General features: G+C 52.2%; 13 protein-coding genes across 13 annotated transcripts; 7 read left to right on the top strand and 6 right to left on the bottom strand.

Moving 5' to 3' along the window:
* Window positions 1-608: 608 nt before the first annotated feature.
* On the bottom strand, window positions 609-2,366 carry K489DRAFT_367250 (uncharacterized protein; the record flags this gene model as incomplete). The annotated part of the gene is made up of 1 exon (XM_033602848.1): window positions 609-2,366. One exon carries the CDS (start codon window positions 2,364-2,366, stop codon window positions 609-611), a length of 1,758 nt encoding a protein of 585 aa, XP_033463017.1.
* Window positions 2,367-4,442: 2,076 nt separating this feature from the next.
* On the top strand, window positions 4,443-5,382 carry K489DRAFT_376375 (putative DNA damage response protein). The gene is made up of 2 exons (XM_033603898.1): window positions 4,443-4,756; window positions 4,819-5,382. The coding sequence occupies exons 1-2, from the start codon at window positions 4,716-4,718 to the stop codon at window positions 5,291-5,293; spliced, it is 516 nt and encodes a 171-aa protein (XP_033463018.1). The 5' UTR covers window positions 4,443-4,715; the 3' UTR covers window positions 5,294-5,382.
* A 395-nt stretch (window positions 5,383-5,777) lies between these two features.
* On the top strand, window positions 5,778-6,675 carry K489DRAFT_376376 (uncharacterized protein). Its single transcript, XM_033603899.1, has 3 exons — window positions 5,778-5,915; window positions 6,024-6,073; window positions 6,174-6,675. The coding sequence occupies exons 1-3, from the start codon at window positions 5,787-5,789 to the stop codon at window positions 6,178-6,180; spliced, it is 186 nt and encodes a 61-aa protein (XP_033463019.1). The 5' UTR covers window positions 5,778-5,786; the 3' UTR covers window positions 6,181-6,675.
* A 150-nt stretch (window positions 6,676-6,825) lies between these two features.
* On the bottom strand, window positions 6,826-7,435 carry K489DRAFT_376378 (uncharacterized protein). The gene has a single exon (XM_033603900.1). The coding sequence runs from the start codon at window positions 7,422-7,424 to the stop codon at window positions 6,966-6,968; it is 459 nt and encodes a 152-aa protein (XP_033463020.1). The 5' UTR covers window positions 7,425-7,435; the 3' UTR covers window positions 6,826-6,965.
* Window positions 7,436-8,295: 860 nt separating this feature from the next.
* On the top strand, window positions 8,296-9,188 carry K489DRAFT_376380 (DNA binding methylated-DNA--cysteine S-methyltransferase). Its single transcript, XM_033603901.1, is given in 4 exon segments — window positions 8,296-8,504; window positions 8,517-8,519; window positions 8,622-8,742; window positions 8,822-9,188. 4 exon segments carry the CDS (start codon window positions 8,381-8,383, stop codon window positions 8,979-8,981), a joined length of 408 nt encoding a protein of 135 aa, XP_033463021.1. The 5' UTR covers window positions 8,296-8,380; the 3' UTR covers window positions 8,982-9,188.
* A 1,598-nt stretch (window positions 9,189-10,786) lies between these two features.
* On the top strand, window positions 10,787-11,424 carry K489DRAFT_406788 (uncharacterized protein; the record flags this gene model as incomplete). The annotated part of the gene is made up of 2 exons (XM_033607293.1): window positions 10,787-10,944; window positions 11,001-11,424. The coding sequence occupies 2 exons, from the start codon at window positions 10,787-10,789 to the stop codon at window positions 11,422-11,424; spliced, it is 582 nt and encodes a 193-aa protein (XP_033463022.1).
* A 1,076-nt stretch (window positions 11,425-12,500) lies between these two features.
* K489DRAFT_406789 (uncharacterized protein) lies at window positions 12,501-14,491 on the top strand (the record flags this gene model as incomplete). The annotated part of the gene is made up of 5 exons (XM_033607294.1): window positions 12,501-13,071; window positions 13,132-13,534; window positions 13,588-13,674; window positions 13,729-14,378; window positions 14,430-14,491. The coding sequence occupies 5 exons, from the start codon at window positions 12,501-12,503 to the stop codon at window positions 14,489-14,491; spliced, it is 1,773 nt and encodes a 590-aa protein (XP_033463023.1).
* A 150-nt stretch (window positions 14,492-14,641) lies between these two features.
* K489DRAFT_376383 (CAIB/BAIF family enzyme) lies at window positions 14,642-16,449 on the bottom strand. The gene is made up of 5 exons (XM_033603902.1): window positions 16,179-16,449; window positions 16,097-16,128; window positions 15,891-16,017; window positions 15,581-15,828; window positions 14,642-15,519 (listed from the first exon to the last, which is right to left on the bottom strand). The coding sequence occupies exons 1-5, from the start codon at window positions 16,350-16,352 to the stop codon at window positions 14,919-14,921; spliced, it is 1,182 nt and encodes a 393-aa protein (XP_033463024.1). The 5' UTR covers window positions 16,353-16,449; the 3' UTR covers window positions 14,642-14,918.
* Window positions 16,450-16,589: 140 nt separating this feature from the next.
* K489DRAFT_376386 (riboflavin synthase alpha chain) lies at window positions 16,590-17,589 on the top strand. The gene is made up of 2 exons (XM_033603903.1): window positions 16,590-16,653; window positions 16,710-17,589. Exons 1-2 carry the CDS (start codon window positions 16,623-16,625, stop codon window positions 17,387-17,389), a joined length of 711 nt encoding a protein of 236 aa, XP_033463025.1. The 5' UTR covers window positions 16,590-16,622; the 3' UTR covers window positions 17,390-17,589.
* K489DRAFT_376387 (uncharacterized protein) lies at window positions 17,080-18,879 on the bottom strand. The gene has a single exon (XM_033603904.1). It carries the CDS (start codon window positions 18,761-18,763, stop codon window positions 17,528-17,530), a length of 1,236 nt encoding a protein of 411 aa, XP_033463026.1. The 5' UTR covers window positions 18,764-18,879; the 3' UTR covers window positions 17,080-17,527.
* A 155-nt stretch (window positions 18,880-19,034) lies between these two features.
* On the top strand, window positions 19,035-21,610 carry K489DRAFT_392365 (AAA-domain-containing protein; the record flags this gene model as incomplete). Its single annotated transcript, XM_033606734.1, has 3 exons — window positions 19,035-19,604; window positions 19,964-21,478; window positions 21,518-21,610. Exons 1-3 carry the CDS (start codon window positions 19,197-19,199, stop codon window positions 21,608-21,610), a joined length of 2,016 nt encoding a protein of 671 aa, XP_033463027.1. The 5' UTR covers window positions 19,035-19,196.
* Window positions 21,611-22,065: 455 nt separating this feature from the next.
* K489DRAFT_386493 (Got1-domain-containing protein) lies at window positions 22,066-22,636 on the bottom strand (the record flags this gene model as incomplete). Its single annotated transcript, XM_033606228.1, has 3 exons — window positions 22,066-22,442; window positions 22,508-22,534; window positions 22,606-22,636. 3 exons carry the CDS (start codon window positions 22,634-22,636, stop codon window positions 22,066-22,068), a joined length of 435 nt encoding a protein of 144 aa, XP_033463028.1.
* A 393-nt stretch (window positions 22,637-23,029) lies between these two features.
* On the bottom strand, window positions 23,030-24,414 carry K489DRAFT_376390 (phospho-2-dehydro-3-deoxyheptonate aldolase-like protein). The gene is made up of 3 exons (XM_033603905.1): window positions 24,340-24,414; window positions 23,499-24,278; window positions 23,030-23,441 (listed from the first exon to the last, which is right to left on the bottom strand). Exons 1-3 carry the CDS (start codon window positions 24,377-24,379, stop codon window positions 23,161-23,163), a joined length of 1,101 nt encoding a protein of 366 aa, XP_033463029.1. The 5' UTR covers window positions 24,380-24,414; the 3' UTR covers window positions 23,030-23,160.
* Between the last annotated feature and the right edge of the window lie 1,074 nt (window positions 24,415-25,488).

Below are 25,488 nucleotides of genomic sequence, written 5' to 3' on the forward strand. Positions count from 1 at the left end.
CCAAGTGGAGCGCCCTCTTCTCAACGTAGACATGCTCTTTGTCCTAGATCTTTTACGATAGCGATGAAGCTGCCGACTTAGTCACCATTTGTGTCGTGTCTACGTCTGTACATGAGTGATGCCTTCACTTTTTCAGGGTATTGCGATCGCTCCTTTCACCACCAAATCGTTCTGCCTCAGCGATTCATGGGTATTAGAAAAAGTAGTTTTTCGAATTGCTATTGAATTACACCGGCTCGCTCTCCACTACGCCAATCCTTCGCCATAACGTGGAGGCCGCCGAGGATTTGATGATCAACAACGCCTGTAGACGACATGCGATGCCCCCAGACAAAATTCATAAAATACAAACGAAAGCTGCGCGCTCAGCACAGGAAGCGCATAACCAGATGGGTGTTTGCCCGTTGCCAATCTCAGCAGTAGTAGCAGAGGAGGCGTCGAGACCGGCTTTGCCTAAGTCCTCGAAAAACGAAAAGTGCTTGCAGTCTAGCCTCGCGCACTTCCATATCCGCAATAGTCCATGTTTTCCAAACTCCACGTCCCAATTCCTGTCTCTTCTCACCTTCGATCCGACTCCTACTTTCCCGACTCGCACATCTGGCGATCGCTCATGCCAGAACTCTCCTTACCCACAGACCCTCCTCTTCACCTTCCTTTCTCCTCGCCCGACTAATTGCAATTCCAATGTCGCGCTCTTCCAGCTTCACCTCGTCCAAAGTGATGCGCAGCTCTTCCAATTTACGTTTGGCGTCGCGCAGTTGTCCGAAGGATACATCGAGGGGACTGGCCGTTTCCATTGCTGAGAATGACGCAACCAAACGTTCGATGTTGGTTCTTTGGTGGACTTTGTCTTGCTGAGTTCGCAGCAGGTTCTCGAGATGGGTGAGTGGCGAGTCCGATTCGTTGGCTTCGGGCGGAGGCGCGGGTAGTTGTTTGGCGCCGGTGGTGCTGGGCGTGTTAGGATTGATGCCGTTGGTGACGCCGCCATTGGAGAGCGCTGAGCTTTGGCCGTGGCTGGCGCCGCGTTGGCGAGTTCCCGTCAGGACGATCAACTCACTGGGAGGCGAGCGCACGTCCGCTGTTCTTGGACGAGGATCGCTAACGAAGCGTGGAGATATGGGCGCCGAGAGACTTAGCGTGGTTGCTGTGTCCACTGGGCGGAGCGATGCCGGTGGATCATCTGGAATGACGCGGACTGGTGATTCTTTCAGAGGTGCTCGCTCGGGTGCCCTTTCAGGTGCTTGGGCTCGAGGTATAGCACGCTGCCGTGAGAGGATGGACTGAATCGGCGGTGCTCGATACTTGTCAGGCACCGGCGGTGGCGGGCTCGGAGGTGGTGAATCTAGACGGCTAGGATGGTTAGAAGGCGCCGTGGCCACTGTGCTCCAACTGAACCGGCTTTCTGGCTCCGTGGAATCGACCCGTGGTATGGCCTTGCTGATGGGAGTAGGTGGGTCGGCAGGTTGGCTAGATTGTGCGATTGACGCAGCATAAGTCGTCCAGCTGAAGTGGCTCTGAGACCGATTGCGGGCGTGTGATGATACCGAGGACTCAAAGCTGGGCCGTGACTGTACCATGTAGGCATCCAGCTCGGCGTCACCTCCTGGAATGAACGTACTCGAGATGATTGGGATGGAAGAAACTGAAGTCCTGGGATCGGAGGGTGCTGGCGATGGCGTGGCTCTGGTGATCGGCTTCCGCTTGGGTACCTTTGCAAGTGACACCGGTGTGATGGGCATCACGGGCTGTGGGGTGATAGCAGTCATAGTCGCCATATCTACCGTGGTATCGCTACGCCCACGGGAGTGCCGAGTTGCAATCGTAGAGACGGACGACACAGGTGAGGTGGATCGAAAGTCATTATGATACGGCATGTCCAGTGAAGGTCGATATTCGTAGTCGTATTCCTCAGGATGAAGCATGCTTACAGGTGAAACGCTTCGGGAATACCTCACACTCTTTGTTCGCGTAGTCAAACGACGGCGTTCGAGAGATCTCCTCCGGGTGTTGGATTGGTATGGCGGTTGGTAGTTCGATGGCTGTACTTGTCCGGCCTTGCCTTCGAGGCTAGGCTCGCCGCTGTATGGATCCCATCTGACGTCTCCAGCCGACGGGGCGGGTGACCGACGAGGTTGCAGGATCGAACGCACTTGTTGAAACACTGGCAGGCGTGACTGTTGTGGGAGTTGTCGACCGCTCTCATAGACCTCCCGTCGCGCCTGCGCATGGTAAGGCTCAGTTCGGCGGCTTACAATACGCAGCGGCGGTACGTCAGATATATCAGAAGCAAGGCTTGTACTTGAGCCTCCTGCCGCGCTTCCCGATACCATCCATGGCAAGTCCTGCTGAATGGTGTAGGCAGGCATCACTGCAACCGGCTGGAATATGACAGCCCAAAACTGTTCAGTCGAACAGATAGGCACCTGCAATTATATGAATATCTTGCTTATCGCAAAAGTGAATTTAAGATCGTCGACAAGGAGAATGTCGGTCGCGGGCGGCCTTGCAATCGGCCCTGGCTGAGTGCGGCGCAGTCGGAGAACGGTCACAACGTTGCTCGCAAATGAATGTTATACGGCGTTCGGAGGGGCGCCGTCTTACTGATCCGACACGCGCCTAGACCAGAGGATGCTCGGGGGAGGCGAATGTTGTAAATTCCAAGCAAAGCGCAGTTTCGTCTGAGAGCTGCAAGTCGCGGGTATCAACAGCGGATGATGCTAACAAGATTTCCAAAAGTCGTCAGCGGGCTGGAGGTCTGATAATTGGACGCAGGTCAACGCCGAGTAGCTATTTTGGGCGAGGACAAAGAAGTCTATTGTTATTAGTCGAACAGCACAATTGAAGCCGCGCACGCTACCAGAGGGATATAAGAATCGCGAAAGATGTACGAAGTTGGACAAAGGACTGACCTATCTTCTGCAAGAGTGCGACGGAAATCATTATGACATATTCCTGACCCCAAGTTACGTCCTTCTTGATACTCCGTAGTATTGTAGCCCAACGTCGTCTGCGCTCTCGAATACCGGCAGCTAGAGCTAGGGACAGGCGTAATGGAGCTCACAGTGGCAGTACAGGACGCGTCCATGCGCGTTCTTGTTGGTGGCGGCGATCTACGAGGTCGGCGACTACAGTAGTATCATCACCCCGAACGATACGCCCGCACTTGCCGACAAGGGCCTCTCTCTTTGGCGCCGCACCGCTCCCAAAAACGCCTCACAGGGCTGTGGAACCCATGGTGCGTATTGCGATGACAGCTTATAGTAGAGACCAGATCGGCGTCCACATTGGACACACACAATGACATTTCTCTTGCGTGTCCACGCGGTCTGAGGTGCAAAATGAGAAACATCCGAGGCGATGGTGGGGTTTTGCTCTTATTGTCCTCCACCAGCCACGATCCCGCCGAAACTCACGTTGAAACGACCCTGGCGCTCTGTACTGTACCGGGAAATAAAAGACGTGCGAATTCGACTTGCGGCGTCCATGCTTTTTTAATGAGCGCCAAATGAGATTTGTGGATTCTGGCCGATCTGTTTCAGCTTGCAACGGCTGCCGTTTCTTCTTGGCTCAGGGTTCCTCTATAAACGGCGGGACAGTGTGACAGGACGCTTCACGCATCTTTGTTACTGTAGCCATCACGTATCGCTATGCTCTGGGTCAGGAACTGCTGTACTCACTGACTTTGAGGTTCACCGTCTACATCCTCTGCACTTACGACGATCGCAACGCAGCGCCCTCAAGCACATCGGAATACCACACCGCGCCAAGCGAGTATCCTTGCAATACGTAGACGGCACGTACATTCAGCATCACGGGAGCGGCACACGGAGCACGTTCACACTCCCTAACTGCCAAAGGTGCTAAATCTACTGGCCAAATTTCCATTTCGGTGGCCGAGGCCTGGTCATGTCCATGGCCTACAAGGCACGGAATAGAGAAACGGTAAACTCTTGACCTTACAGGGCCATCTGTACTACTGCTGGCCGACGACACGACTTTGACTTTTCGTGAAATGCTGGCATTGTAATGGGCGACGGGCGATCATTCAGTTATTGAACCTAAAATGTGTGGAAGCGACAGGGTCATTCATAATGTTCCCAGGGCGGGTTTTGTATGAGTGCCTCCATCAGTGTGACTTTTGCGGGCGGGTAGAATCCGGCGACCGAATGCAATGACAGCGGACATCTACGGCCGGGTTATTTCCTTGTAGAACCTCAATGGCGTCTGCAGGCATGCGCGAGGAGCAGTCGGCATGTGGCAACACGATAATCCGAGTATGTTGTATTTTCCGTTGTACTTCAGATGGACACCACCGTCCACGGGTGTTTGTCGCATTACTCATGGAATAGTATCACGACAGTTGAGCACAAGCGAGGGTCTTTTTATGCAAACGAAGTATTACGGTAATATGCATATGCTTATTAGCGGGTATTTTCACGAGCGAGAATAAAGCTTGCAGGTGCCTCGAATTGTGCTGGTGACGTGATATACCCTCCTCTACAGCTTGCACCTGGGCAGCTTCCGATCCCATAATCCATGAAATTCGATTACTGCCCAGATCCTTCACAACGAACATTCGCCTTAAAACCCGCATTTGACTAAAGTATATCAGTCCGTACTTGACACGAAGCGTCGCTCTGGTCGCGACTTGATCGTACCATATTCGACGCACGCATCTCGGCACCCAACTATCTTCCAGGACCCTGTGAGCAGCCATGGCTGACAGCACATCGCCCGTGACGCCGGCGCCTGGCGTGTAAGCAATCGCTTCGACTACAAACGTGATCAACGGTTGGCTGACAATGATTCGCGCAACAGTGCCAGCATCGCCTCGCCAATCAATCTGATCCTGTTCTCTCTCTTCATCGTCCTCGTCTACATGCGCCTACGACCGGGTTCCGCCAAGAGCAAAGCAGTTCTCCCAACGGCGCCTCCGCCCACCGTTTTCAAGATCTTTACACCAAAGCAACTCCTCCCCAACAACGGCTTAGACGGTCAGCCTGTGTATCTCGCTGTTCGCGGCCGAGTCTTCGACGTTAGTCCCGGCCGCAACTTCTACGGACCTGGAGGCCCCTACGCCAATTTCGCCGGTCGCGATGCGAGTCGTGGCCTTGCCTGTGGTAGCTTCGATGTGGAGATGTTGACTGAGGATCTGGACGGGCCACTCGACAAACTCGAGGACCTTGGGGCCGAAGAGCTGGAGGCGTTGCGCGGATGGGAGGAACGCTTTCTGGAGAAGTACATGGTGGTGGGCAAGTTGGTGGAGAAGGGTCACCCGGAGGCGGACCCGTGAAGGAGTCTCCTTGCAGGCTGTTATGAAAATGATTTGATGAGGGCTGTTTACGATACCATAGCGCGAATCAAGTTCCAATCTCTATCCGATTGTGCACACCCGAAAGATGGATCCAGCTGCGACACTGTGATTTACTATCGAACAGACGCAAAGTGGAGAAGTCCTTACACGTGATCGAAGCCGATGAAATGCCACACTGAAACAAACTTGTAATAATTTGCTATTCCCAAGATTCTATCCATGAATCAAATTTCTGTCATCATGTTAGAAAACCAGTGATGTTCGGGGTCAATAGAGAGCAAACTGTCCCCGGGAGGGTTTCAAGCACGTGCACGGACCACCAGATTGGCGAATTCAAGATCTCGAATTCCCAGACGAGCATGCGCATGATGTAGCACGACCACGATCATCATCTGCAAACCATCTCCCGACCTCTACACCCCCATCGACACTCGACAATCCTCTCTTCTTCAAACGACTCATAGTATCCATCATGGCGCCCAAAGGACGAGGTCTTCCCGGCGGCCGCGCACCCGCGCAACAGGGCTTTGCCAGCACCGCATACCAAGCCATCACCAGCTCTGACAACCGCTCCGTCGTGACATCGATTGCCTTCTTCGCGGTACGTCATTGAGCATCATGAATGGAGGAGTTCCACTGGCAGATCCGTCTGGAGGAAACATCTCCATCGCGAATGAAAACTTGCTAACATTATGTTTTCCCTTTGCAGGCCGGCGTTGCGTTCCTCTCAAGCAGCTGGAGCGAGTTCCTTCTCCCACCGTACGTTTATTCAGACTCCAGAAGTCCCCCATCTCAGCCAGGCAGAACTTGTCACTCGATGATGTTTGAAAAACTAACCCTGGATCTTTATTGGAAACAGGCTTTAAAAAGATCGACACAATGAACTGCTAAAGCCCTTCGACTGGTGCGTTATTACGGAAAGGAAATGAACGGAGCGCGGAAAAACCTGTATCAATAGATGGCATCCTGTAACAACAAGGAGATGGGGACATCGAGACGGCGAGGCTACTGGGGAGGAGCACAATATCAGACGAAGCTGGAGAGGAGTTTCTGGAATGATGCCGAAATAAGGTCATGTGGTTCGTATCAGACGTCGAGCATGGTTCGGATTGTGTCAAATTTATCATGTTGTTGAAAAAGATGACCCATAAGTTATTTCATAGCGGCAGGAGACTATTGCAATTCTCAAGGGCACAGGCCAAAATGATATGTCGACTCTGATTCTTGAACAAGATCCACCCTGAAGATGTCTTCTGAAACCCCCAATTTGAGGTCATAACAAGGGAAGGTATCTCAATGGTCGATTTGAGCCGCCCGATAGAGGGTACATGTACAAAAGTGTCCGGTCAGTTCCGAAGATGAACTTCTCCCTTGAGAAAATTTCTCCGTGCAAAAGCTGTTCGTGCATTGCATATCGTCCACGCATGTCGTATCGACGATTTGCAGCGTCATCCAGAGTGATCGCACGCTGACTAGCGGCTGGAACCCGGAGAGATATGGCCGTTTCAGCCCTTGGGTGTGCATTGGTTCAATTTCATATGTCGCATAGCCAGCGGCCAGGATCGTCTGTTCAGATAGTGGTGCACATCATGGCGGCGCGAGCGACATTTGTCGTGCGAGAAGTCGAAGGGAATGATGTGAAAGTCCTCTCTCATTCGTCCATCTGCCACGCGTACTCGAGATTCTCTTGATCTTTAACACGATTCCGAGCGGCGAACCATTTCCGTTCAAACCCGTTTCCACGATCAACCCCGTCCCATCGCCAGCCAGGCTTGATGCCATATCTGTTGGGTTCAAACGCGCCTTGATACGACTTGCCGCTGCTTCTCGACTTTCCGCTTCCCGTCGCCGAACTGCTCTTCTTAGTAGCCAAGAGTCGCGCCATGGGGTCATTCCATCTCTCCCTCTCCTTGAGCTCTTCGTTCAACCCCTTGTCATCTGCATGCCGCGCAAATGTCATAACTTTGGCATCCTCCAACTCCTGCCTCCGCGCCTCCTTCTCGCGCCGTTGAACGTCACCTTTGCGACTCTCCACCTCTTCACGAGCTTTCTGTTCGTCCTCTTTCGCCTTGACCTCTGCTTCCGCCTTTTTCTCTTTGACGTTGATCATCCGTCCCGACGCATCACGATAGATGGTCTGCTGTGCTAGACCGGTAGGATCTATGCCGGCTGCTTTCATTGCCTTCTTCTCCGCCTTCTCTTTGCGCCTCAGCGCAGCTGTGACCTGATCGGCAGTTTGAAGGCCGGCCATTGCTCCAGACGCCATGGTCGGACCATCGTAGTCCATTCCATCCTCATCCACTATCGCGGGTCCATCTTCATCCTGCTGAGCCTGCGCACGCGCCTGCGATTCAGCTTGTGCAGCTGCTAAGACGGCATCTGCTGTAGCTTGTTCGGCATCTTTGGGGGCTGCATTTCCTACTCGAATCCAATTTTGTTTCTTTGTCGGATTATTCAGGCCCGCTGTGAGGCCAGCACCGACGATGACAGGGGCGTCATCATCGTCTGCACCAGCACCCGTTTTCCTGGTCCAATCATTTACATCGTCATCTGCAAGCAATAAGCCGCTGTTGCCTGCGGCTTCTTTGCGCTTGCGTTTCTTGGTCGACTTTTTATCTTCGGAAAGATAATTCTTCGCGAGGTATTCCGCAAGACCCATCACATTGGTGCGAGAGTAACCCGGCCGGATCGAGCTTGAGCTCTCTGACGAGAATAATGAAGTGTATCGGCGGGAATTCGCTTGCGACGTCGAAGCGCACAGCAATGTTAGTTAAAATCACGCCCAACAAATGGCTACAAGCCTGCCGCACGCTTGACGTAACATCACCTGGGCACCCGGACAATGATCTCGGAACAAATCCGCACGGGGACCGCCGCTATCATGTGATCGCGTGACAGCAAATGACGCGCTAACAAGCCGCCCTCCCAGCAACTCGAGGCGTTACTCAAGATCCGACACGTACGCCCAGGTGTTGAACAATTACCGGGATTTCTTCCATGATCGGATGCCATTAGGTCGCCACTGTTCAAATTGTATACGTAGCATCCTCTCGAGATACTAGAGCCATGCCTCGCTCTGATGAGGCAGCAGCTTGGTACACCATGGTATATAGGGCCGTGCAAGAGGTTCCTCACGGCAAGGTCACTTCGTATGGGCACATTGCCATGCTGTTGGGATACCGTGAGCAACAATGCACTTTAGCTCATATGAATTTGGCTTGACGCTGATGTATCTTCGCAGCGGAGCGACCTCGGTGAGGGTCTGTCTTCTCAACGAGATCTATGAGTTGTAAACTGATGATACACAGCCAAGTAGGAATGTGTCTCAAGTATCTTCCGTCCGCAGCGGATCAGCCTGATGCGCGATACAACAGCGATACCGTACCCTGGCAGCGCGTCATCAACTCCAAAGGAGTCATCAGCAACAGGTACGCATGGGTTCTGGGGGGCTGCATGCTCATTGATGACTGCTGCTTCGCTTACTGATATGACCACTACACCGATCAGAGGCGGAAATGGCGCGCAACGTCAAGAATCGGCGCTTGCCCTTGAAGGTGTTCAAGTTGAAAGAAGCAGTCTGGGCGAGCGAATAGTTGACTTTGACTTGTATGGCTGGTTTCCAGATCAGTTGCCTAGTGAAGCTCGCGGTGACGAAGAGTCATCATAGTTTCCTCGCCCGAATATCTGACGAGAACTCTCAATGTCTTTGTCACAGCGGGCACATCGTCTGGAATGAGTCGTCCCTCCGCTAGGATTGCGTGTGTTGAAGAAACTGTGGCGGCACGTGGGCTGTAGGGGTTGGTCATCAATTCATTACCATTTGAGTCTCGGAAATCATCAGGGTCATTGCATGTCTTTGTCGGCGACACGGTAGCAGCGTGTTCAGCTTTGCGATTATGAATCTTTTGAATCGTGTGTGAAAGCTACCACCCACTAGTGAGGATTACCGCTGATTTGAAGGGGATCGCGATCACCGACCTGGAGATAGCAGAAGGGTATCAACCTCCGTGATGCTTACGTCAGGCTAATGGCGGCCTCCACGACGAACCATCATCGGTGACAGAGTCACACACTAAACCCGGTTTGACTTGTTGCTTGATGGCAAGTACTTATCAGCACGACTCAGGCCGATCGTCACATTCGTTTGTGCGTTAGGTATGGAGCCTTGGAAATGTTCTGTCATTCACATGTATGACGCAAAAATGAAGACCGCGAAACCTGTACCACGTGGACATTATGACATGTTCGCTTGGCCAATACTAAACTTGTCATAAGCCCGCGACGTTCAGAGTGTTCGGAGATCATTTGCTGGCCCGCGGAGCTTTGTCTGATGAGCAGAGGGTAGACATGACGTCGTCCAAGCTCCAGGAGTGTACATAGGCCGCTGAGTAAGATCCAAGGTTCCCGAGGTCGATCCAGGTGAACTCCGAGTCTGTGTACGTACAATACTTATTACTATACTTATCGTCATTTGGTAGTCACCGGCTAAGCCGTAATAACTATCTGGTGGCATGCGGTTGGCATCACCCAAACCCCGCGCGTGGTTTCTCCAGTCAGAAGAGAGTTGTCCGAGGCCGCAAACTGCCACGCGCTCGGCTTAAGGGCTTCTTATCGCACGTAATAACAAAGGCCCGCCCTCTCTCTCCGATCACGAGTGGACGATCCTGCGGGCAGAAAAGGACGGCAGGTAGTGAAGAGGAACAGGCATGGGATTATGGTCGCGAGGACTCGTTGAGCCAGTCGCACGGGACACGTTCCTGAGAAAAGCGTTCATATGGGTCATCCGCAGCCCGCTCGTCTTATCGCGACATTTCCCCCCACACTTCCTCCTCGGATGGCGATGCGCTTCGGCTGCCTTATTTTAGATTGCTACAACAGCACGCAACTCGTGCTAGTATGACTGGTCTCCCGACTCAGTCAGGGCCGCTCGGCTCTACGACTTGTTATCTCCAGGCAAGTGCCCAGGTAGCGCGCAACCTTGATTTGTTTCGCAGTCTGCGGTTCGTATATGATGCAGGTGCCTTCCATGTTGGAGCTCCTTGATCGTAGAGAACTATCTTCCGGAACAATCGCAATATTACCACTTCTTAAACCTCCTTATCCCATTGCCACCGGTCACCTACCTATTGATTGTGTCGTTGATGCTCAGAAGAGACACCGCTTGAGAGACTGCGCCTCACCAGCCTCATCAGCGTGACTCAGCCGATCGAGTCATCGGATCCATTCGAAGGTTGAACTGTGTCATTTGCCCAACAGTGTCGTCTCTGCCTGCCTACTATACAATCGTCTCCCTACGACAAGATCAATTTTCTTTTGCCCCAACGAAACCCTAGAACCGTCATTGTTTCCAAGTCATCAAGGTACTCATCACGGTGAACTCCATCCTGCTCTGCCATCCGCGCAGCTGCATATCCGACAAGCGTAACCACCATCACCAATAACCTGATAATACCACCACATCTTACATCGATCATGTCCTCTGAGCAGACCTTCTCGACATCCGACCTCCGCGGCACTGCTCAAGACTACAAGCGGGACGCCGCCCACAAACACAAGTGGGCACTGGGCGCCACGGAGGGTCTTGCCGGTCGAGCGAGCGAGAAACCAAGGCCGTTCCGACCTTCCGAAACGTAAGTTGTCGCTATCCAAGGGCTCAACATCAATCTCTATGACTGACAATTCGAAGCGGATTCAACGCAAAGCGACGGGACATGAAGCATGCGGTAGCTGCTCTGACCCGGGGAACCAAGGTCACTCGCAAGCAGGACATTCTCGAGGAGGGTGCTACCATTAGCGACGACTCTGCTGCAACCAACTCCGATGAGTACGACGAGGGCGCGTTTTCACCTCCTGAGGGCGTCATGTACTCCTTCGATGCCAAGAGCGCGCCTACGCAGGGCAGCCAGATCCTCAACGTCGCCCTCGCCAAAGCCGTAGAGCGGTTCGAGGAGAGGGAGACCGTCCGACTGGTGAAGGACGAGTATGATGTCCTGGACACAACCGGAGAAGTCGTGCCTCAGAGCTCCACTTCGCGCCGATCGCGCAAGGGCAAAGGCAAGGCCTCTCCAGCCTCTGTCGCTGACGCAGACGAGGATTACGAATTTGTTTGATCGAGCTCGGCTCTGAGAACATTCCGATCCGAGTCGGTCATCTTTGTGTCTATTTTCGCAATCGCTCGGCTCGTGCAAACGAGCTTTTGGAGGACTTCCGCTATTTTAGGCCCCTACACTGGGCGACAGCATCTTTTGGCGTTGGAGATTTGGGTATCATGAGAGGAGCGACAACCGCGAGGCGTTCTTTGAGGACATGATTTTTGTATTACCCAATACCAGCGGAGCTTTGGCTCTCACATTGCGACGTAGGTCAGCTTGGACTTGCGACTTAGCCAGACGAGATTGAATATTGGCTTTCAATATCAGATAGCAAATTGATGGAATGATTGCCGTCAATTAAAGGTGTGATCGTTGAAACCCGTAACTGAAGAAACCCCATTGAATGGTTCGATGGCTGTGCGCGCATGAGTGCAGAGATCGTCTGAATTTGGTGGTCGTTCGTCGCTTTGGCTATTCGGGATCGAGTGCAAGTCGCCAGTGATACAACGTCTCCATTCCAGCCACTCTAGTATCGGCTGCGTCTCGCTAAGCAATTGATGGAACAAGAAACGAGCACAATGTTGTTTGATGGCTCCCATAATGTGCAAATATGAGGACGTGACGGCGTTTATGAAAATGGTGAGTGCGAAACAGCCAAAGAAAACACAAGGCGCCCCACCAAGGACCGGTCAGAAGAGACCTGCATTTCTGCGTAATAATGCAGCTGCAGCCGCCGGGTCTGGCTGAGAGCACATGGCAGAAGAGAAGCTGCGATGTCACTGTAATGGATATATCAGACGATGGCTGCACACTTCATTTCGCGTCTCTGTCCGCCTTGATAAGACTATAGCGTCAATCGAAAAGCGTACTGCTGCCTATCTAGGTACTGATATTATCACACTACCTAGGTAGGTATGTTAAACTTGGAAACTACCTAGGTATGTATGTATGTCGAGGACGAGAACTTCAAGGAATACCATCCGCTGCTCTTTTTGCATAAAAATCACAACATGAAATTCCTAACTGCAATTGACGGCCATTATCACCCAGGTGTTGTATAGCGTAAGGAGCCCGCTGGCTACATGCAGAGCAGAATGAGTTCGCCAGTATCCATTCGACAACCAGGCGATCGTGAGTCAACCCACGAAAATTATGCGTCGATTGTCAGCGATGCCGCAGGCACATTGGCATACCTGTATAAAAAAGATACCCCGCCACAGGCATCCGTGGCACAAGAGATTACCGATGCCATCCACGAGCTGCGCATAATCGGCCCCAAGCTGCGAGACGTCGGTCGACTCGTTACCGTCGCTGACCGCGGTCGACCCGCCATCAATGTCGCTGTCAATGAGGCTGATGCTGTACTACCCGCCTTGAAACCTATCATCAATGCTATCTTCGATGCGGCAGGTGACACATACAAGGATAGTTTCGAGGCGGTCTGTCGGCAGCTCGACGCGCGAGTTCGCAGGGAAAACGACCAGGCACTTGTCCCTTGCCTAATCTTCTTTAGAGGCTACCTCCAGCATTTGGAGCTGGTGCTGACCGGTGCACGCCCTGAAGTGTCCCTGATCTTTACGAAAAGACTAGAGGACTTGTTGCAAGCACAAAAGTATAATATCAAGCAGTCTCCTCGACAACCGACTACGGCTGCACAAGCTTCAGGTATGTTTTGTATGTTGACTCATGTGACGACAATCGGAGCACAAATCTAATTAACTCCAGGATCGTCTCGACCGGAGCCAGGACCAGCTCAACTCTCGGGTCTGGATACAACGCAAGGTTCGCCTCGCGTGTCAAATCGGCAAGGTTCACCATTGTCAGCGAAATCTCCAGCTTCCCCTACCAGCTCGTTTCGCCGCGTATCATCGCCTCAGCGACCGAGCCTTGGTTCTCCCGTTCGCTTTCCCACGGTGACTAGCCCTACGAGACCGACGCCTCCTCAGCCTGCGTCTCCAGTTATGCCGTCGTACGCTAGGGAGCGCACGTCTACGAATCCGACGCCGACGATTGCAATCTCCGCACCAGCGGAGGAAAGCTCCGACGATGGGCATTGGGCTTGGAAATTCTTGGTCGATCAAGAAACACTCAGTCGATCGAGCACTCCATACCCAGCAAGCTTCAAGTCGTCAGTAACAGCGCTCCAATGTGCTAAAACTGTATCGCTAACATGTCTATCAGTACAAAGGAAACGAGACTTGCAGGCCAACCTGTGCAGGGTGCGCTCCGCCAGCTCGAAGAGGAGATGCATGAGCATGTGAACCAGATGTATGCAGTAGTCCGTATGGTCTCATTGCCGAAAAGCTAACGTCATGTTCACAGATACTTTGACAGAGAAGGACGATTTCGAGTTAGATTCTATTGGCGTCCAGAGGATAATCAGGCCCACATGCTGATAACCCATACTGATGAGATTGGCCGAATCACCGAGGCCGTGACTCCGCTCTTACGATTGAAAATCATGCGGGAGGATTCCTGCCTACTGCTAATCAGGAGAGAGCCAGACGCCGATTCAAAACTCCTTCACATTTTGTGGGCGCGATTAAATTTCAATTTCCATGAACGCATGGTATTGTTTTATTCTACGTTCGTGGCTATGAAGCATCAAGACCCCCGAGAAGTGAACCCAGACTACATTGACGATAGCTTTGGTCTGCAGAAAACCTCGCCCGACGGTGAAGTGCTTGAATTCAAGGCCGATCTGATTTACGACAATATGCCACTGGAATTCCGAGTCTGGAGGGATGTGCCTTCTCACACCGTTCGTTACGAGCTCACGCGACCGCACCAATCTATACCACTTTGGACTGCATTCGTGACTCGCTATCTGAACGATCCGGACTGGATGGGCCGGGAAAATACCACAGAAGTTCATTTAGATGCCCTGAAGCCACCGCCTTATGTTTTTGGCGAATTCGAATTCTTGCGCACTAAAAGCAATGGCTACGTTATACCGTTCACGAACGAGACAGGTATCAAATGTGCTATGCTCCAGTTGTGGTAATCGCTGACGCCATTTTCAGATGCCAAAAAGTTTTGCAGCGAATGGGTCAGGCTTTGCCGGTTGAAGCGACCAACCTCATGAGATGCTATCAGACCAGGCAGAAGGCGATATCCCATAACACCTCTATGATCAGAGCATCCACGATAGACCCGTGCCAGATACGACGACTTCGAAAATACTTTCCAATATGTCGCCATATAGCCCGTCAATTTGCGATACGGACGATTCACGCGAAAAATGATTCCAGGGTTCTTTTCTTCTTCTATATACAAGACTATGACAAAATACCCCTTTCTTTCAGAGCTTTAATCTCCTCGCCGTCCATTTTCAGTATCTCGGTCAACACCTCATCGGTATGCTGCCCGAGAGTCGGGGGCGCCGTCCGGATGGTGGGATTGGAATGTGAAAACTTGACAGGGGGGCTGACCAACTTGATCGGTCCACAGCTTTCATGTTCGATCGTCGAAACCATGCCACGAGCAAGCACTGCCATTCGTCAGCTTTCAATTTATACTTCGCGAAGGAACAAAAGGAACAAAAGGGGATAGAGCGTCGTACCATGCTCGTGCTCAAGCGTGGTCTTGACATCATTGATCGGCGCATAGGGTAAGCCGCTACCCTCGAGGATGTCCAGCCATTCCTGAGTGGTTTTGGTCGAGGTGATTTTCTCAATCAGGTCTTCCAATTCCACCCGGTTCTTGACTCGATCGGCGTTCTTCACGAATCTGGAATCCGTGATCCATTCGGGCTTGCCAAGTCTCTCGCACATGATTCCATACAGTCTGTCATTACCGCCGCCGATCAGAATGTCGCCGTCTGAAGTCTTGAAACCTTTGTATGGAACGATGGAGGGATGGGCGGTGCCCCAGCGACCGGTATCGGGCTTTCCGCTGATTAGACATGAGCTGGCGATGTTGGCAAGAGTCGCGACCTGGCAATCTGTGAGGGATACGTCGATGTGTTGACCTTTTCCGGACTTTCCGCGTCCGATGAGCGCTGCCATGATGGAATTGCTCGTGTAGAGACCGGTAGTCAGGTCTGTCACGGCGACACCGACCTTAGCTGGTGGACCGTCACGATGTCCGGTGATGTGCATCAGACCCATCTCGCTGGAAATTGTCAGCTCGGGGGTCTTTGCGAGTGGTGACCGTGAGGCGGAGTAGGACTTACGCCTCCACCATGACGTCGTATCCAGCTCGGTTGCTGTACGGCCCAGTCTGACCATATCCGGTGATACTCGCGTAGATGATGTTGGGATTGACCTTCGAGACGCTGTCGTAGTCCATGCCATACTTCTTCAGAGCACCAGGGAGGTAGTTTTCGACTAAGACATCACAATCCTTGGCGAGTCGATGCAAGATGTCCACGCCAGCAGGATCCTGGAATGACAGTCCGATGGACTTCTTATTTCTGTTCGCCTTGAGAGTTGGTCAGTGTCTCATCCGTAGATTCAGGATCCGGGTGGTCTGGGTAGGCAGACTGCAAGGAAATATGCACTCTCGCCTGGTCCCTGCTTGCCGCTCTCCTGGGTGTAGGTGGCATAGGGAGGACCCCATGCACGGGTGTCGTCGCCTCGCGTCGGATGCTCGATCTTGATGACCTCAGCCCTGAAGCATTCAGAGTCAGCTGGCGGTCCTGAATTCGGCATGCAACAATCACATTGCCTCACAATGCGACATCACGTACCCTAAATCGCCCAGAATCTGAGTGCAATATGGCTGCTCAAGTATTAGCTTGTGGCATCCTTCCGACGATTTGAATCGCTCACCCCAGCAAGGACTCGGGTCATGTCCAGGACCCTAACACCAGAGAGCGGTAATGTTGCGATCTCTGACCCACTGACGACCTCAGCTAGACATCTTCGTTGTCCAACCACCATGCATGGAGTTGGAAACGACGCGGAGCGAAGTTGTTGTCTTGTCACTAGTCGGAGTGCCATCATGACTATCCGCCTCCAAATTTCGCTGAACACCCAATGTTCATATATGAAGAGCACGCTTGTCGGACAGTGAGACAAGAAGACAACCACGGGCGATCTTGTCTGCGTAGATAGATCGGCAATATCGAAATAGTTTCAGCTGCCAATGAACCCTAAGATGTCCAATGCGCACTATGCCCGCGATTGCCGATTTCGGCACACTACGTCAGGACTCATCGACGAAACTCTACTCGTCCAATAGAGACATCCGAACAAGAACATCATCACCACACCATGTTTACTGGCATCGTTGAGATCATCGGCAGTATGTCTACACTCCGCGCGATGTATGCTGTCAACGCCGCTCTGACGACCATTCAGCTGTCTCCGCACTGAAGTCCCTGGATGAGTCGTCCAGCGGCGGCGGCGGCACATCGTTGACGATCAGCGACTGCGCGGAAATCCTCGGAGATGCCCACCTCGGAGACAGCATCAGTGTCAATGGAACCTGCTTGACGGTCACGGAGTTCAGTAAGAATGAATTTAAAGTGGGCGTCGCGCCGGAGACCCTTCGACGGACGAACTTGGGCTCTCTGCAACAAGGAAGCCACGTCAACCTCGAGCGAGCTGTGAGTGCGAGCACGCGGATGGGCGGTCACTTTGTGCAAGGTCATGTCGATACTGTGGCGACCATCCTCGAGACCCGGCAGGACGGCAATGCCATTACATTCCGCTTGCAACCTCGTAATCGTGACGTATTGCGATATATCGTGGAGAAAGGTTATGTCACACTCGATGGTGCTTCACTCACTATCACGGCTGTGAACGACGGTGAAGGCTGGTGGGAAGTCATGCTCATCGCATACACGCAAGAGAAGGTCGTCATGGGCAAGAAGCGACAGGGTGAAGATGTCAACGTCGAAGTTGACATGGTCGGGAAATATGTGGAGAAGAGCGTCGCGGCATACTTCGAAGGCAACTCGGGCGACGGAGGAGCGATGCTGCAGAAAATGGTGCAAAGATTGGTCGATGAGCGGCTGAAATCCCCCTCCTCGGCTTGAGAATAGGTTCAAGGGATTGCCTTTGTTCGCAATCTTATGATAACACCTTTGACGATATCCCTGTCTTTGCTGCTCACCTGCACGCAGTCGTAGTGACGCTTGAAGTCAGTAGTGTACATCAACGATATCATACAAGTTCTAAAGTAGTTGTACATCCGCTATGGGGGCGTCGAATGCGAATTCCATCTCCCATGACGATATCTTTTTCTTCTCGATTGTCCGTCTATGCCAGTAGCAAACAAAGCTTTGCGCGATTTGTTTGGTGGGAAAGCTGATGATGAAAATGGGGTTCATCGTTCGGGTAGCAACTTCTTTGACACCCGCTTTCACCGCGCGCGCAGGCTTCCGTTCTCTATCTTCGAGTAGGACCTCTCTATGAACGGGATCCCATTCCAAGATGTTGGGCGTACCACCGTCCACTCCAGACCAGCTTTGACCACGCTCGATCCCATCCTCCAATATAACATGACGGAGGGCACCGACACTTAATTGAGGACCCTCCATAGCGAAGCGCACTTCGAATGGAGTTCGGCCATGTCGCTGTTGATAGAGCGGTTTGCCCTTATGCTTGAGAATGTGGTTGACCTCAGGCTTGAAGGGCCATCTTAATTGCAAGAACTGTAGAGGCTGACTCGGTAGTGCCAACGTGTATGATCGGATAGCATTATCAATATCGACATCGTCTTCCTGGAAGCCAGGTGGGTAGGGAAGTGGGGAGAGTTCCGAGGTTGAAATGTTGTTCGCCGCAACCCTTTGTAGTCTCTCCGCGTGATAGCGATAGGTTTCGGCGGCTTCCTCTGTAGGGAATACAAGATAATATTGACCTAGATGAGCCAGGGTATTTGGATCGCGTAGTGGGACGACTTGCTCAAACTCAGTGCTGGCCGTTCGCCACCCCTCTATGTGTACTCCCTCAGGTACAACGCGAAGGAAGTCTTCTTGTGTGAGGTTGACACTCGCATTTCGGACAAACAATACCCCTTCGTCTGGTTTGCACTGTTTTAGATCTTGCTTTGGAGGCAGTGGTTTCCGTGTTTCAACAAGCTTGGTCGGTTCCGGTCGTCTAGAATCTGCCGGTCCCTGTAAATCAAAAGTCTTTTTAGGGACATCTCGAGGAACAGCTTTCTGGGCTTGATAACGCTTGGTTTCTTCAGGAAACAATTGCTCAACCAGGGATGAGGCTTGCTCTTCCCGCTCAGCCTTTTCAGCAATTTGCCTGACGGTTGGAATTTGCTTTCTGTCTGAGTCGTCACGGGATGGTCGTTGGTTGCTTGAACGTGATGGATATGAGCAGAATTCGCGTACAGGAGACTGCCACCGCGTCTGCCATTGTGTGCCGAGAGTGCGCCTAGCCACCGAACGCACCGACGACATCAGGGGGGTGTAGCGTTGTCGATGTCCAAATATCCACCGATGTCTTCGCTAGATTGTAGATAATGAAAAAATTGGATTTAATGTGATCGGTGGAATGAATGGCAGCAATGCAGTTCTCCGGGTTCATCAATGGAGGTCCGACGCATAGCGCGGTCCTTGTTCTCCAAAAAGATAGATCGCGCCCGCGCCAACTTGCCTCGTGGGAAGCCCCGGCCTTCACAGCCGTGTTTAAGCTAAATGATAATTAATTACCATGAACGGCCATGGATGCGAATAAATGTCTTTTAGACGAAAGCTCCCGAGAATTTTCGGAAATTCATGTCGGACGACTCCTGCCACAGACTATATACGCCGGTGCTCGTCCTCGAACGAGAAGAGTGTTTGAAACTGCGATAGCTTTTCGAGCCTGGTCTGTCTATCAAAAGTCGCTGCAATGCCCTCAACCACTACAAATGGCTTCACGCCAGACAACGCTCATATTGTGGCTCGCCTGCAATCGGCAACCACATTAGACGGCGCCTTTCGCATGCACTTGCCACCCGATAGCCTTACCCAAGCCGGATTGCAGGTAGGCGATGTCTGTAGCGTACACGGTGAAGATGGAACCGTTGGATACGGAATCGCTTGGCGAGCTGATGATCGCATGGGGAACCGGCCAAAGGCTCGACCGGTGAAGATGACTGAAGTGGCCCAAAACGCATTCGGATTCAGGGAGAACACCAAGGTGTCTGTAAGGTCGACAAAGGTGAAAATTCTCACTGCAACGAGGGTGTCTCTAGAAGCAGTCGCCCACGAAGATGACGGAAGAAGCATGCTTGACAATAGTGACCGGCTGTGGAGGGTTCGGACCAGCACTGTGCTTGGTGAGCACGGCCTAGTCACCGCGTGATGCTACGGATTGAGCTGATAAGATGGTAAGGTAATTGCGAGGCACTTGCCGTAGGAATTCCTTTTGCAGTGCCCGGGAAAAAGAAGACACGCAGAACGTACCGCATCGAGAAGGTCGATATTCCAAGCTTCGTGCAAGATAAACCCTGCCTTTTTGTTATCGATGATGACACGCAGATAGTCATGCCTGGTGCGTCTTCACTGGAAAAAGTTGCTTCGGGGCATGCGGCGACAACAGTACCAAGCGATTTGCACGGTATGACGATAGAGCTGGGCAAAAGCGATGCGTATACCGTAAACACCCATCAAGAGCTCAGTCTGAATACTGACGGAATCGGTGGACTTGCCGTGCAATGCGAATTACTCAACGAATGCGTGCAACGTGTACTGAAATCTGCTCCTGGTCAGAGATTCTCGAAGCCTGCAATTCTTCTTTACGGTTACTCTGGGACAGGCAAAACCTTGCTGCTCGAACAGTTAGCCAAGTCTCCATTTCAGAAAGTCATTCGAGTAGATCGAAGCAGGTTGAATGGCGGATCGATTGCAAAGAATCAATCGATCATAAGGGATTCCTTCGAAGAAGCTAGAAATAATCAGCCCTCACTGGTGATCATGGACAATCTCGAGAAGCTGGTTCCTATCGATGACGCCGCTTATGCTACAGATCTGGCCCGCGATCTGGCAACGACTTATGTTTCGCGCGTCATGGTCGTCGGTGCCACGCGAAAACCTTCAGACCTCACCAACGAAGTGTTGGGGTCGTTCCGCTTTGCAGAATTGATTGAATTTCCCGTACCTGATCAAGCAGCCCGGGAGCAAATTTTGACAGTGCTTAGTCGGTCGTGGGCTGTGGATAACGAAAGTATCTCTCTGGCAGTCGCGGCACGAACTCACGGCTTCACCTCAGAAAATCTCGTATGTTTACAGCAGCATGCTTGGCACAACGCATGGCGTCGAGCAGAGCACGAATGGAAAAGCGACCCGAAAGCAACCGCAGAAGCACCTACAGCCAACAAGATAGAGGGCTCTGAAGGTCTGCCCGCAGTTTCGTCGGCCCTGCCAGGCCCACTGATTACCCTCAAAGACTTTGACAAAGCATTGGCAGATCGGAAGGTAACACCAGAGGCTCTCCGAGAATTCCTCGCAGAAAAGCCAAAGATCCGATGGGACGACATTGGCGGGTCAGAAAACATGAAGGCCAGTTTCGACGAAATCATCGGCTGGCCACTCCAGCTCAAAGACACGATCTCTGCAATACCAACCTATAAACCTACCAAAGGCGTCCTGCTCTATGGGCCACCCGGCTGTTCCAAGACTCTAACAGCGCAAGCCGTCGCCAACACATACGATCTCAATTTCATCGCCATCAAAGGCGCCGCATTGATCAGCATGTACGTCGGCGAGTCCGAGCGTGCGGTGCGAGAGGTCTTCGCCAAGGCAAGAGTCGCAGCGCCCTGCGTCATCTTCTTTGACGAAATTGATGCGATCGGTTCCGATCGTGACGGAGGCGGCACCAAGGGTTTGAACGTCCTCACTACGCTCCTGAATGAAATGGACGGCTTCGAGCCGTTGAAAGACGTCTTCATCCTTGCGGCCACTAACAAGCCAGAGTCCCTCGATCCAGCTCTCATCCGGCCGGGCCGTTTCGATTCGCATGTGTATCTCGGCCCTCCGAATACGCCTGCTCGCAAGGAGATACTCAAGATCGCAACTAAAGGTGCGCCGTCGGACGCGGACTTGGACCCCATAGCGCTTGAAACCGAGGGATACTCTGGCGCCGAGATCGTGCAAATAGTCCACTTGGCGTCCAGGTCCGCCTTTAGGAGGGTGGCGAACAAGATCGATTCAACAGTGAGGCTAACACAGGATGATTTTACCGTCGCTACGAAAAGCACGCCGAGAGGTATCACGCGGGAGATGCTCGAGGCTTATGAAAAGTTTGCTGCCAGAGGTTCGTGATAAAACATGCTATTGGAATGTATCTGCTCGACCACATTCATTGATGTGATAGAAAATGATACTTGCTGATTGCAGACCCGTCGCCGACATTTTCATTTCTTCTTAGCTTCCGTGACATTTCATCAGTCGTGTGATGTGATATCTCAATCGTTTAATCGTACATCTCGTCATGACGTTCATGGCAGCCATACTGCCAGAGTCTCCATGTCATCTAATTGGCGTTCCTTCTGTAATTGAGAAAGTCTTCGATTGGCCAGGCTATCCCAGCTGGCAGGTGTCGTAATTGCAAACTACCCTCGCGTTTGCCATAGCGCGGCTTGAAGGGAGCTGATAGCTTTCCAAATCGATGGCCAAGGTCGAGCACATCTCGTGTCGAAAACGCGAACAGATCGCGATGCAGCAGAACGAACAGGCTGCGTGTCCGGTCGTTGCTAGTCCTGAGCAACCCATACCGTTCACACAGGCAGATCCTTGTGCGCTCTGTCGTTGGCACCTGCTTTCTCACCCGCAACCTGCAATCCCCTCGCCAAGTATGGTCCAACAACCGGAATATTATATGCGAAGCCAGCAATCGTCTTGAAGAACTCCCCAAACAGGATGAACATGCCGTAGCATTGTACCGCGAAACCAATAAAGGTCCATCGGCTCAGAATCAGGACTACGCCGAGCCAGAATGCCGTTGTGCCGCGCCATTTTTGTTTCCGTAGGAAGAAAGCGGCGGTACGCTGAGGGCCGAGGAGTAAGGTGATGCCGACGAGGAAGAGGATGTTGCCCATAGAAAGGAGGGCTCGATCGAAGAAGAGGATGAGGCCGAAGAGCAGGAAGAAAACACCTAGGTCATCCTGTTAGATGCGGTCGCTGACTGCGTTTCGAAGACGAAATAGTCTTGGTACTTACCACCGCTACAGAAGGCCACGCCGACCTCTATTCAATGCAGGTCAGTCCAATGTCCGTTCCACATATTTGGGATCCTTGGTGCCTGGGATAAGACGTACTCTGCGAATCGGACAGCCATAGTGTCGGCATGTCTTCAAATGTCCTATTCACAACACGCTTTGAAAAGCAGAACGAATTCGTCAGGAGAAAATGACGGTATAGAAATCAGAAATGGCAAGAGTCGCAAGGACGAAGAAGCGCCTCGAGCACGAACTTCGATCGGTTGAAATCGTCGGGGAAATTTGGTCGTTGAAGCCAACTTTGCCTAATTCGTGCATATGCGATTGTGGCACGCGAGGCGCGTTTTGCGCTGCGACAGGGACCAATTCTGCAGCAAATAGTGGGCGGGCTTACGCGAAATTATCAAAGGATTGCCTGCCGAACCACTACCAAGGCCGCCGATAAACGTGCTGAAAGGATCCAACCTTTTATGTTTGCCCAACCACCATCAATCCAAAGATCAACAATGTAGTCATTAAACATCCCCTTCTGAACATACATCATTCTCAAACAAAATGACTTTTGAAGTATTGCAGATATCATGACCCGCCCCACTGCCCAGATGTTGTCCCCAATACGCCCAAATAAATCATCAAAGTTTTCTGCCTCGCAAATCACTGTGGACCGTTGGCCGCGCTCTTTGCAGCTCGCCTGGCGCGAACGCCATCAGCGAGGTCCTCCAAAACCTCCACAGTGGTCTCCCAGCCAATACAGGCGTCGGTGATGGAAACTCCGCGTTTCGCAGCTGCGATACCGCCCTCGGGAACCTTCTGGTTACCCTCGAACAGGTTCGACTCGATCATCACACCAACAATGCCGTCCTCTCCCGCGCGGAGCTGTTCGGACACGGACTTCGCAACGATAGGCTGGTTCTTGTGGTTCTTTTGAGAGTTACCTGTGCACAAGAATGGTCAGCATTATTCATCGAACTGTAATCAACGGCTTTGCCTACCGTGTGAGCAGTCAACCATCATGACCTCGGCCAAGCCCTTCTTTTGCAGTGCAGTTCGCGACTTCACAATGCTGTCGTGGTCGTAGTTGGTGCCGGAAGTGCCGCCACGCAAAATGACGAAGCAGTCAGGATTACCAGCTGTCCTGGTAATGGCGGCAAGACCTTGCTTGGTGACACCCATGAAATGATGCTGCGATGCCGCAGCGCCAATGGCATCAACAGCAACACCAAGAGAGCCGTCCGTGCCGTTCTTGAAGCCCATAGGGAATGACAAGCCTGATGCTAGCTCGCGGTGCAATTGCGATTCGGTTGTGCGGGCACCGATCGCGCCGAGCGAGATCAGATCAGCCAGGAACTGTGGTGAGATGGTGTCCAGCATCTCGCTAGCAATTGGCATGCCCTGGCTCGTGAGATCGACGTACAGCTTGCGGCTGACGCGCAGACCCTTGTTGATCTGGAAGCTCTCATCGATATCCGGGTCATTGATCAGACCTTTCCAGCCAACTGTAGTACGCGGCTTTTCCAAGTATGCACGCATGATGATACAGAGATCTTTCTCGAGCTTCGAAGCAACTTGGACGAGACGTGAACAGTACTCAAGAGCAGTGTCTGGATCGTGGAGCGAGCAAGGTCCGACCATGACGAGAAGACGGTCATCGCGCTTGTGGATAATGTCGGCGGCTTCGGCGCGACCTTTGAGGACGGTCTTGATGGAGACATCAGTCGGTGGCACCTCCGATGAGAGCAAGTCGGGAGCGATCAATGGATCATAGCCTCGGACTGAGAGCGGATGGCATCAGCTTGGATTTCTTTTCGATTGCCAATCGAACAATGTTCTCACCGCGAACGTCAGTAGACTGCTCCTGTACGTCATTCGTCATGATTGAGGATCTGAGAGTTCGATGGGAAAAAGTGCCGGTCTATGTGGCAAGCAGAGGAAGGAAAGAGCAAGAAAGAGAATGATGAAAAACGAAGGGCTGCCGAGCAGTGATCTATTTCCACGTAGATGTGTTTACACTATGTAGCTATAGACCTTGGAAGTGGTTTTTGACCGCGCGAGAGTGTGACTCCGCCATTGGCAAATCAAAAAATTGGCGGGGCGAATCGGGGTCATCGAGGGTCCAGAAGCTACCGTTAAATTTATCATTAAGGGATCGCCGCAAAGCAGACCACGCATGTCACGGAGGCCGAGAATTCGTTGCCTGGAATCCTCACATTCTTGCTTCCTGCATTGCCCGAATTTGACTGCCTTGGCGTGAGTATATGCATTATGCTCTGTTAACACCCAAGTCCGTGATGCACGTGGTGGGATGGATGGACAATACCTCTGTGAAGATTACCGCACACCGACAATGACCTGTCGTACATGTGTCGATAAACCCTGTTGAGCCGACCACAAGACAGATCGCTCGCAGGCACGTCTGTCTATATGGTCTTGTACCGAGAGCATAGCAAATTAGGTACCCAATATTGACCACTATGCAGGTGGCAGATGAAATGCTCATAGCCATGACAAGCAATATTCTATGCGCCTGAGCAGGCCCAAGGTTCGTCTCGAGTGTTCCGCTGCGATCAAGATGAGCGACCATCCATGACCATCTACAGTACTAGGTAGTATAGTGATAATAAGCGATGATGACGAGCGTGACAATGAACAAACCGAGTAACGCGGGGAACCCCAACGCGGTCCATACCCCAACGCGGTCCACAATTTTGAACACAACAACGCGTCAACTTCAACACGCAATGGCTACACCAAAACGCGTGCAATCGTCCCTAAAAGAGGGGAGTCTATTGCTTGCGATGTCAGCTGTCAGATCAGGTGCCAGCCGCTCCGTAGCAGCGGCAGCGAGAGACTATAAGGTCTCAAAAACGACGTTGCTCCGGAGACTCAAGGGAATCCCCTCTCGAGAAGATTGGAAGCCAGGGACTCTGAAGCTCAGTCCTATTGAAGAGAGTGTCCTTGTTCAAGACATTCTTCAGCTGGATT

The sequence above is a fragment of the Dissoconium aciculare genome (genome assembly GCF_010015565.1).
Source record: "Dissoconium aciculare CBS 342.82 unplaced genomic scaffold K489scaffold_2, whole genome shotgun sequence".
Taxonomy (NCBI): domain Eukaryota; kingdom Fungi; phylum Ascomycota; class Dothideomycetes; order Mycosphaerellales; family Dissoconiaceae; genus Dissoconium; species Dissoconium aciculare.